We start from the raw sequence: 11,102 nt of genomic DNA, 5'->3' as shown, positions 1-11,102 counted from the left end.
CCCCACATTGGGCTCCCTGTTCAGTGCGGAGTCTGCTTCTCCCTCTCCCTCTGCCCCTCCCCCTGCTTGTGCTCTCTCTCTCAAATAAATGGGTGAAATCTTTAAAAAAATAAAATAAAATAAAAGATGTGATACACACACATGCGCATGCACGTGTGCGCACAATGGAATATTACTCAAGCATCACAAATAACTAAATCTTGCCATTTGCAACGACGTGGATGGAACTAGAGGGTATTATGCTAATAATACCCTCTGAGCATTTTTTCATTTTTAGAGGGTGAAATAAGTCAGTCAGAGAAAGACAAATACCATATGATTTCACTCATATGTGGAATTTAAGAAACAAAACAGTTGAACATAGGGGAAGGGAAGGAAAAATAAAATAAGATGAAAACAGAGAAGGAGACAAACCATAAGAGATGCTGAACTCTAGGAAACAAACTGAAGGTTGTTGGGGAAGTAGGTGGGGGGATGGGGTAATTGGGTGGTGGGCGTTAAGGAGGGCACTTAATATAATGAGCACTAGGTGTTATATGCAACTGATGAATCACTAAATTCCACCCCTAAAACTAATAATACACTATATGTTAACTAAATTGAATTTAAGTAATGGATTTTTAAAAAGAATACAAAAGCACTTATTTTAAAGGATATATGCACCCTTATGGTTATTGCAGCATTATTTACAATAGACAAATTATGGAAGCAGCCCAAAGTGTCCACCAATAGATGAATGAATAAAGAAGATGTGGGGTGCTGGGTGACACAGTTGGTTAAATGTCCGACTCTTGGTTTCAGCATAAGTTGTGATCTCAGGGTCCTGAGATTGAGCCCTGCATCAGCTCCATTCTGCTTGAGACTCTCTCTCCCTCTCCCTCTGCCTCTCCCACTCATGCTCTCTCTCAAATAAATAAATAAATAAATAAATAAATCTGTCTTTTAAAAAAAGATGTGGTGTATATATATATATTATTCAGCCATAAAATCATGAAATCTTGCCATTTACAACAACATGGATTTATCTAGAGACTATAATGCTAAGTGAAATGTCAGAGAAAGACAAATACCACATGATTTCACTCCCATGTGGAATATAAGACACAAAACAAACAAAGGGGAAAAAAAGAGAGAGAGAAAAAAACCAAGAAACAAACTTTTAACTATGGAGAACAAACTGATGGTTACCAGAGGGCAGGTGGGTAGAGGGATGGGTGAAATAGATGACAGGGATTAAGGAGTGTACTTGTTGTGATGAGCACTGAGCAATGTATAAAATTATTGAATGACTATATTGTACACCTGAAACTAATATAACATGGTATATTAACTATACTGGAATTAAAATAAAAAAAAATTTTTTTAAAAGATGGTCTTTTCTATTTATTCAGTATTACTACTTCTGGACTATTATTTCCACCTGCTGATGCGAGCTTCCATTTGGGATCTTCCTTTAGCATTTCTTGTAGAGTGAATCTGCTAGCAATTTTGTTTTCTGAACTCTTATTTTTCTGAAAATGGCTTTATTTTAACTTCATTTTAAAAAATCAAGGTATAATTTATGTATAATGAAATGAAGAAATTCTAAATGTTCAGTTAAATGAGTCTTGACAAACGCATATATCCCATAAATCTATACCTCATCAAGATATAAGACAGTTCTATCACCCCAGAAAGTCCCTTTGTGCCTCTTTCTAATCCATCCCAATTCTCAGAGGTAACCATGGTTCTGATTTCTATCATTATGTATTAGTTTTGCATGTTATCAAACTTCATACATGGAATTATACAATGTATTCTGTTTTGTGTTTGGCTTTTTTGCCCCTCAACATGATGTCTGTAAGATTTGTCAGTGTCATTGTATGTATCATTAGTTCTTTCCTTTTTATGGTTTAATAGTATTTTATGAGTATATTCATAACACTTATTTATCCATTCTCCTTTTCACAGACATTTGACTTGTCTCCAGTATTTAACTGTTATGAATTTAATGCTACAAACATTCCTGTACAAGTCTTTCTGTGAACGTACATTTTCATTTCTCTTGAGTAAGTACCTAGGAGTGGAATTGCTGAGTCACAGAGTAGGTGTAGGTGTATGCTTAATTTTATCAGGAGCAGCCAAACTAATTTCCAAATTGGTAGTTCCATTTTGCCAATGTTTGGTTCTCAGTTTCTAAAAATTTTTAAAAATTTAGCCATTTTAATAGATAAGTAGTGGTAACCCATTGTGGTTTAAGTTTTGCCTCTCCCTTATCCATTCAGCTGTTGAAGGGCATCTCAGCTCTTTCCACAGTTTGCAGACATTGCTGCTATGAACATTGGGGTGCATATGGCCCTTCTTTTCACTACATCTATGTCTTCGGGGTAAATACCCAGTAGTGCAATTGCTGGGTCATAGAGTAGCTCTATTTTTAATTTTTTAATAACTGTTTTCCAAAGTGGTCCATATATACAAAGGAATAGTACTCAGCCATCAGAAAGGATGAATACCCAACTTTTACATCAACATGGATGGGACTGGAGGAGATTATGCTAAGTGAAATAAGTCAAGCAGAGAAAGTCAATTATCATATGGTTTCACTTATTTGTGGAACATAAGGAATAGCATGGAGGGCATTAGGAGAAGGAAGGGGAAAATGAAGGGGGGAAATCGGAGGGGGAGATGAACCGTGAGAGACTATGGACTTCGAGAAACAAACTGAAGGTTTTAGAGGGGAGGAGGGTGGGGGGATGGGTTAGCCCGGTGATGGGTATTGAGGAGGGCACATACTGCATGGAGCACTGGGTGTTATATGAAAACAATGAATCATGGATCACTACATCAAAAACAAATGATGTATTGTACCATGACTAACATAACCTAATAAAATTAAATTAAATTAAAAAAAGATTTTAAAAGAGGGGAAAAAAAAGTTTTGCCTCTCCCTAATCAGTAATGATGTTGAGAAATTGTTCATGTGTGTTTGTGTGTGGGGGTGGGGGGTGGGGCAGAGAGAGAGGGAGAGAGAATCTTAAGCAGGTTCCATGCCCAGTGTGGAGCCTGATGTGGGGCTTGATCTGAGATCATAACCTGAGCTGAAATCAAGAGTCAGATGTTTAACTGACTGAGACACCCAGGTGCCCCTAAAGATTTTATTTTTAAATTATCTCTACACCCAATGTGAAGCTCAAACTCACAACCCCAAGATCAAGAGTCACATGCTCTACTGACTGAGCCAGCCAGGCACCCGTGTATATCTTCTTTTATGAAGTATTGATTAACTCTTTTGCCCATTTTTATTGGGTTGCTTATCTTTGTTCTCAAGTTGCAGAAGTTCTTCTATCCTGGATATGAGATCTTTGTCAAATATATATATACACACACAATATATATGTATATATACACATTTACTTATATATATATGCACATGTCATTTATATATATATGCACACAATATATACATTCTCTCTCTCTCCATACGCGTATGTATATATGCACACACGTATATATAGTAAATGTTCTTTTCCTCAGTCTGTGACTTTTTTTAAAAACTGAGGTATAATTGACATACAAGATTATATTAGTTTCAGGTGTATGGCATAATGATTTGATATTTGTATATACTGCAAAATGCTTACCACAATAAGTCTAGTTAACATCTATCACCACAGCGTTACAGGTTTTTTTTCTTGTTAAGATAACTTTTTTTTTTTTTTTAAGATTTTATTTATTCATTTGAGAGAGAAAAAGCAGGGGAGAGCAGAGGGAGAGGGACAAACAGACTCCCTGCTGAGTGTGGAGCCTGACACGGGGCTCAATCCCAAGACCCAGAGATCATGACCTGAGCTGGTCAGATCCTTAACCAACTGGCCCCCTAGGGAACACTTGTTAAGAGAACTTTTAAGATTTACTCTCTTAGCAACTTTCAAACACACTGTACAGTATTGTTGACTATGGTCACCATGCTGGAAAATATGGAACAATTCATGTATTTGTGTGTCATGTTGGTAAGGGGGCCATGCTAATCTTTTCTGTATTGTTCCATTTTAGTATATGTGCTGCCAAAGTGAGCAGCCCAGCTGACTTTTAAAAATGCTGTCTTTTGATGAACAGACGGTTTTAATTTGGATGAAGTCCATTGTATCAAACTTTTATACTTAGTGTTTTCTCTGTCCTAAGAAATCTTTGTCAACTCCAAGGTCACAAAATAATTCTCATGGGTTTTCTTCTACAAGCTTTACAGTTTTAGCTTTAGTTTTTGTTTAGGTCTGTGATCCATCCTGTGTGGGTGTGTGTTGTCTATAATTTTAGATAAGGGTCAAGTTCTTTTTTTTTCCCCATTGAAGATGCATTTCCTTTCTGCACTGAATTATTTTGTACATTAAAAAAAATCAATACCTTGTGTAAACGTGTGTCTATTTCTGGCTTCTTTATTATCCTGTTTCATTGATCTATTTGTCTCTTCTTAAACTAAAACCACGTTGTCTTGATTACCGTAACTTTATAGTCTTTAAGTCTTGAAATCAAATAATGTAAGCCTATTTTGTCTAAGTGTGTACCTCTGCTCCCTTTTGGTTCCATTTGTATGGAATATCTTTTTCCATTCCTTCACTTTTAGCTTATGTGTATCCTTAAAGTAGAAGTGAGTCTCTGTTAAGCAGCATATACTTGGGTCGGTTGTTGTTGTTGTTGTTTTGGTCCATTTAGTCAATGTCTTTTGATTGGAGAATTTAACCCATTTACATTTAAAGTACTTACTGATAGGTAAGGATTTACTAATGTCATCTTATTAATTGTTTTCTGGTTCTTTTGTAGTTCTTTTGTTCCTTTCTTCTCTTGCTGTCTTTCTTTGATGTTTTGGATGTTTTTCCATAGGGTTATGCTTTTTTTTAAAAAATTTTTTAGGGATGCCTGGGTGGCTCAGTCAGTTAAGCATCTGCCTTTGGCTCAGGTCATGGTCCCAGGGTCCTGGGATCAAGTCCTGCATTGGGCTCCTTGCTCAGCAAGAGCCTGCTTCTTCCTCTGCCTGCTCTGCCTGCCACTCTCCCTGCTTGTGCTCTCTCTCTCTGACAAATAAATTAATAAAATCTTTTTTTAAAAAAAGATTTTTTAAAAGTAATCTCTATACCTGATGTGAGGCTCAAATTTACAACCCCGAGATTAAGAGTCCCACATTCTACTGACTGAGCCAGCCAAATGCCCCTACAGTGGTATTCTTTGATTTCCTTTTTTTTTTCTTTTGTGTATTTACTGTAGGTTTGTGCCTTGTGGTTATCATGAGGCTTACATAAAACATCTTATAGTCTATTTTAAGTTGATAACTTCAATTGCATACACAACCTACCCTTTTCTCTTCCCCCCCAATTTTGTTTTTGATGTCATAATTTACATCTTTTTATATTGTGTATCCATTGACAGGTTATTGTAGCTATAGTGATTTTTTAAAAAAGATTCATCTATTTATTTTATTTTATTTATTTATTTTTAAAGATTTTATTTATTTATTTGACAGAGAGAGACAGCGAGAGAGGGAACACAAGCAGGGGGAGTGGGAGAGGGAGAAGCAGGCTTCCTGCCGAGCAGGGAGCCCGATGCGGGGCTCGATCCCAGGACCCTGAGATCATGACCTGAGCCGAAGGCAGACGCTTAACTGACTGAGCCACCCAGGCGCCCCAAGATTTATCTATTTATTTTAGAAAGAGAGGGAGGACGCGCACGAGTGGGGAGAGGGGCAGAGGGAGAGAATCTTCAAGCAGACTCTGTGCTGAGCACAGAGCCCAAGGTGGGGCTTGATCTCACAACCTATGAGATCATGACCCAAGCCAAAACCAAGAGTCTGACACTCAACTGACTGAGCCACCCAGGTGCCCCACTATAGTGATTTTTAATACTTTTGTCCTTTAATCTTTGTACTAGAGTTAAGTGATTAACACACCACCAGATTACAATATTAGAGTATTCTGAATTTGATTATATACTTACCTTTACCAGTGTGCTTTATATTTTCATATGTTTTCTGTTATTAATTAGCCTCATTTCATTTCAGCTTGAAGAACCCCTTTTGGCATTTCTTGTAAGGCAGGTCTAATGGTAAGAGAGATGAACTGTCAGCTTTTGTCTGGGAAAGTCTTTTTCTCCTCTTCATTTCTAAAGGACAGCTTTATTCTTGGTTGGCTGTTTTTTTCTTTCGGCACTTTGAATATATCATCCCTTTGAATATATCACTTTCTCATGGCCTGTTCTGCTGAGAAATTTACTGATAGCCTTATGGGGATTCCCTTGTATGTGAGAAAATTTTGCTCTTATTGCTTTTAAAAGTCTTTATCTTTTTTTTTTTTAAGATTTTATTTATTTGAGAGAGACAGACAGAAATAGTGACAGAGAGCATGAGTGGGGAGGAGAGGGAGAAGCAGGCTCCCCGCTGAGCAAGGAGCTAAATATGGGGCTTGATCCCAGGACCCTGGGATCAAGACCTGAGCCAAAGGCAGATGCCAACCGACTGAGCCACCCAGGTGCCCCTAAAAGTCTTTATCTTTGATTTTAGACAGTTTTACTATAATATGTCTTTGATAAAATTTCTTTGGATTGAATCTGGGGACTTATGAGTGTCATGAACTGGATGTCCAAATTTTTTCCCATGTTTGTATATTCTCAGCTATTCTTTCTTCCTTTTTTTTTTATTATTGAAGTATAGTTGGCATACAATTTACATTAGTTTCAGGTATTCAGCTAATATTTCTTTAAATAAGCTTTCTGCCCCTTTTTCTCTCTGTCAGCCCTGCTAAGGATTCTGAGGATTTTTTGGAGCTTTTCTATATATACACCAGCTCCATACTTCTTGTTCCTTCTTGAGGGGATCCTTAAGATTGTATGTCTTCTCTCAATCTTGCAAAGCCAGGCTGGATTCTGATAGCCAACCATTTGTTTCCCCTGAGGGCAATGCTGAACGCTCAAATTTGTGTTCTTTCTCAGTTCCACAGAGTCAGCTGGCTTTCTATGCATACTCACTAGCCATCTGCAAAGGCTCCTACTTGCCACCCTCAGGGGCCTACACAGGGAGTCAGCCATAGATAAGGGATTATGTGGGTGATTAGCACAGAGTACTAGGGATGTCCATATGCCAGTTGGGAAATCTGCAGGTGAGGCATCCTCAGTGGCTGGCTTCCTGATGGAGTCTGGTTAGAAGGACTCACGTTCCTTTGATACATTTTGAGCCCTACCTGCTATTCTGTTAGCCCCTCCCCACTCCTCAGTCATGAGGCTTACCTCAGTGTTCTGGAAGGTGTGACAAATGCACTCTCAGTGACACCTGGAGCTGTGACTCTAATTGGCTACTCACATTAACCAGGTGGGTTTTCAGAAGACAGGAGCAGGCAGAGGTAGGGAGGGTCCCACCTAGTGTCCAGGGTCTTGGGTCAAGTGTCTTTTGCATGGTTCAGAAATAAGAACAGAGCTAAGAACTTCTGTAGTGGCCACTCCTCAGCCATATGATGTGGCCTTGAGTCTCTCAGGGGCAGAAGACAGGAGAGCACTTGAGCCCATTGTAGTCTGAGATGGGGGCCCCAGCTGGTCCTGGGAGCCTCATGGAGTTCCCTGGGCATTGTATAGATGGGTCAGCAATTCAACTCTTCTAATATTATCATTGGTAGCAATTTGGTGGATATAACTTTCTCCCCCTTTATGTGCATTTACAATATATATGTATAATTATGTATCTTGATGGTTTTATTTACATGAATGGGATCATAAAGATCTTTAATTTTTTCACTTATAAATATATCTTGGATACACTGCTTCATCAGTACCTATAGATCAAATTCATTATTTAAAAAAAAATTTATTTTTAAATTTACTTACAAGTAAGTTCTATGCCCAACATGGGGCTTGAACTCATGACCCTGAGATCAAGAGTCACATGCTCTACGGACAGAGCCAGCCAGGTGTCCCTAAATTAACTATTTTTTAACAGTTATAATTTGTTAGTATTCTCTGAGTATTAATAGACTGCTAACCATTAAATCAATCCTCAATTTTACCAAGTGGTGATATTACCAATGACTGGTTATCTTTATACACCTTTACATCAATGGGCCAGTATTTCTGGTGTTTTTTATTTGTATTGGCTTTTGTATTCAGGGCTTTGACCATTTCCAGCAGAAAAGAATGGCCAACACTTTTGTCTTTTCCTTGGAGGGAGCTCGACTCTTGGGAGCCATCCTTGTGCCTGAGTCATAACTGCCCTTATGACATCATAGGTCTCCCTATCCACTCTATCTACGCATCCATGGCTAAAGGAACACAGACATGAGGGGATTTGAACCATCTACACCCAATCCATGTGGGACCAATGGTGAGTAAGCAAGAGACAGACAAACCAGGCTTTTTAGGGATGTCCCCATAGATATCTTAGGATGAGGGGATCCCCTGGCATATGAATACTCTGGGAAGCCCCAGAAGCTGGGGATGTGTGGGATACTGAACAGACAGAGAGGGAGGGCAACTTCACTCTTGCCTTTTCCCTAACTGCTGATTTCAGGAGAAGGAGCAGCCTGAACAAATTAATGATCAAACTGAAGATGAGCCTCAGCAGAAAGAGGAACCGACTGGTTTATCCCCAGAATTACTGACCTCAGAGAAGAAGGTGGAGGTAGGAGGAACCCTGACTTGGATGCCTCTGGTCTTTGTGTCCTAGTGCTTGTGGCTAGTGTTTTTTGCATGATCCAGAGCTAAGAACAGGAATAAACTCATTCTTGTTTGTTCTCTTTCCCCATTTTTTTTCAGGCTGAAGATGTAGATACAGTCAAGACTGATAAAGTGGATGGTGCTAATAATGGAGATAGACAAGTATGAGCCCCTCCCCAAGGCCACACAGGGCTGGGGCTGGGAATATAGGGGCTGTGTTTGTGGAACAGAATGGCTAACATATGGGAAGCTGGGCTTAATCAATAGTGTGGTGTGTATTTGAGCTTGTGCATGTATGTTTGCTTGTTAATTAAGACTTAAAATGTGAAAGTCAAGAGAAATAAGGATGGGGAAGAGATAAGAGGTAGAACTTTATGGGGTGGGGGAAACTTAATACTATAACATGACAGAGGAAGAGAAGAGGTTGTGGTTTGGAGCTGGAGTCAAGGATGAAAGGACAGGATTAGCAAAGGATGCTACTTCTCTAGCAAGGGGGTGGGGTCTGAAGGGAAGGATCATAGGTCCTGATCAGTTGGGCACATTCAGGTGGAATATGTAACTCTTTGACGCATAGATCTTGCCCTAGGCTGGCCAACTTGATCCACATAAAACTGGGTAGACAGGGCAGATGTACTCCCATTTTATAGATGGGGACTTTGAGATTCAGAGGTCAACATGTGTCCATGCCCATTAACCAGAGAGTGGCAGAGACAGGACACCTACCTGGTCTTCTGGTTCCAGCCAGTGCCGGTCCAGGGCTCCTGAGCTCCAGAAGAAGGGCTGATTGTTGATAGGGAATCAGGGTTCCTTTCTGGCATGCCCCAAGACTCAAGCAGGTGGGGAACATTCTCTGAATGACCCCTCTTTTTTCTTGCAAGATCCCAGGAAACCAAGATAAGCCCTCTACCAGTAATCCAGAAGTCATAAAGATCCAGGCCTGGTGGCGGGGCACCCTTGTGCGCCGGACACTGCTGCATGCAGTAATCAGAGCACTGGTCATTCAGCGCTGGTGGAAGAACATCCTGACAAAGCTGATGGAGAAGAGGCGGCGTGCAGCACTGGAGACGTTTACACGGAACGAGTGGGCGGCAGTCAAGCTGCAGTCCTGGGTCCGCATGTGGCGCATCCGTAGGCGCTATTGCCGTCTGCTCAATGCTGCCCTCATTATCCAGGCCTACTGGAGATGCCACTCCTGTGCTTCCCGGGGTTTCATCAAGGGCCATTACCGAGTCACGGCCAACCAGCTGCATCTCGAGCTAGAGATCTTGCTGGGCTCAGGGCCTTGTGTTGTGTCAGAGTGTATTCCCCTCCCAATAAAGCAGTGAAGTGGTCTTCCCCCAGCCTCTCTGTTTGACAAGTTCCAGGAGGTCAGGGTAAATGATGGCAGATATTGGCATCTCATATGCTAGCTCTGAGGAACGGGCAGGGGTTGTCCGAGGATTTGGGGAAGAATTCTGAGGCTTTGCCCAGACTGAGCAGAGACTGTGATTAATTTGCAAGGTCTGCCATAAGTTGAAAAGTTGGTGGAACAGAGGTGCCATGTTGGCCAACTCGGGGAGCATCCTTCATGTAAATTGGTGCCCCTCCCCAAGGTTGCATATAATGGAGTCCTGGAAGGTGGTGGTTGGTGATGGCAATGGCAGCACATTTGTCAGGAATTCACCCACCTAGGTCTAGTTGCTCAGGGCTTGTTCTCTTACCACCATGATTGAAAGGAACACACCCACCCCAAGCTCTGTGATCCTGGCTCCCATTGGTTCATAAACTGGCCCCTATACACAGAAGACAAGGAGAGATGGAAGGAGGAAGCAGGCCATTCCAGATTGGCAGGTGGCAAGCTTAATAAGCAAGTGAACTTGCATATGAGGCTTGTCTTGGGTGGTTGCTAGGTGAGTAGGTCTCACCCGCCAAAATCCTTTTTTTTTAAAGATTTATTCTTTTATTTTAGAGAAAGAGTGTGGGGGAGGGGCAGAGGGAGAGAATCTTCAAGCAGACTCCTTGCTGAGCACAGAGCCCAACTTGGGGCTCGATCCCACAACCCATGAAATCATGATCTGAGCTGAAACCAAGAGTCAGATGTTCAACAGATGGAGCCACCCAGGAGCCCACTGCCTGCCAGAATCTTAAAAATTTATATAGAGGCCTTAACAAGTTTCAGTCTCATATACTGTCCAGATGTTCTCAAAACCACATTGCTCTCTCAAGGTTGTGTCCTTGAAAATGGCTCTCACTGTGGGATGGTGGGTGGCATGCACATTCCAAGGACAAGGGAGGAGGCGAGGAACCTTTAGTTGCCTGGGTCCAGCTTGCGGGTCAATGGGCAGTCATGTCCTCTCAATGGCCTCCTTCAACAGCTCTCTGCCCAACTGGTGACTGTATAGCCTCCATGTCAGAATCTGAGACCCAAACTGGACACTGTCAGAGTGTATAGCCCAGTC

General features: G+C 41.0%; 1 protein-coding gene and 1 non-coding gene across 2 annotated transcripts; one reads left to right on the top strand and one right to left on the bottom strand.

Annotated features, from left to right (window-relative positions):
* Positions 1–3,950: 3,950 nt before the first annotated feature.
* LOC116637265 lies at positions 3,951–4,057 on the bottom strand. Its single transcript, XR_004300449.1, has one exon. It is a non-coding gene; the product is annotated as a U6 spliceosomal RNA (small nuclear RNA).
* A 4,211-nt stretch (positions 4,058–8,268) lies between these two features.
* LOC116636947 (IQ domain-containing protein F1-like) lies at positions 8,269–9,993 on the top strand. Its single transcript, XM_032412143.1, has 4 exons — positions 8,269–8,332; positions 8,519–8,629; positions 8,764–8,826; positions 9,543–9,993. Exons 1-4 carry the CDS (start codon positions 8,330–8,332, stop codon positions 9,987–9,989), a joined length of 624 nt encoding a protein of 207 aa, XP_032268034.1. The 5' UTR covers positions 8,269–8,329; the 3' UTR covers positions 9,990–9,993.
* Positions 9,994–11,102: the final 1,109 nt, after the last annotated feature.

The sequence above is a fragment of the Phoca vitulina genome, unplaced genomic scaffold (assembly GCF_004348235.1).
Source record: "Phoca vitulina isolate PV1807 unplaced genomic scaffold, GSC_HSeal_1.0 scaffold13, whole genome shotgun sequence".
NCBI lineage: Eukaryota > Metazoa > Chordata > Mammalia > Carnivora > Phocidae > Phoca > Phoca vitulina.
The sequence above is the reverse complement of the archived record's forward strand: the minus strand, read 5'-3'. Positions and strand labels throughout refer to the sequence as shown.

Bases quoted from the DNA above. Each gene is read 5' to 3' on its own strand.
- LOC116636947 (XM_032412143.1), top strand. The intron at 8,630-8,763 runs GTAGGAGGAACC...ATTTTTTTTCAG, and splicing joins CCTCAGAGAAGAAGGTGGAG to GCTGAAGATGTAGATACAGT. The intron at 8,827-9,542 runs GTATGAGCCCCT...TTTTCTTGCAAG, and splicing joins CTAATAATGGAGATAGACAA to ATCCCAGGAAACCAAGATAA.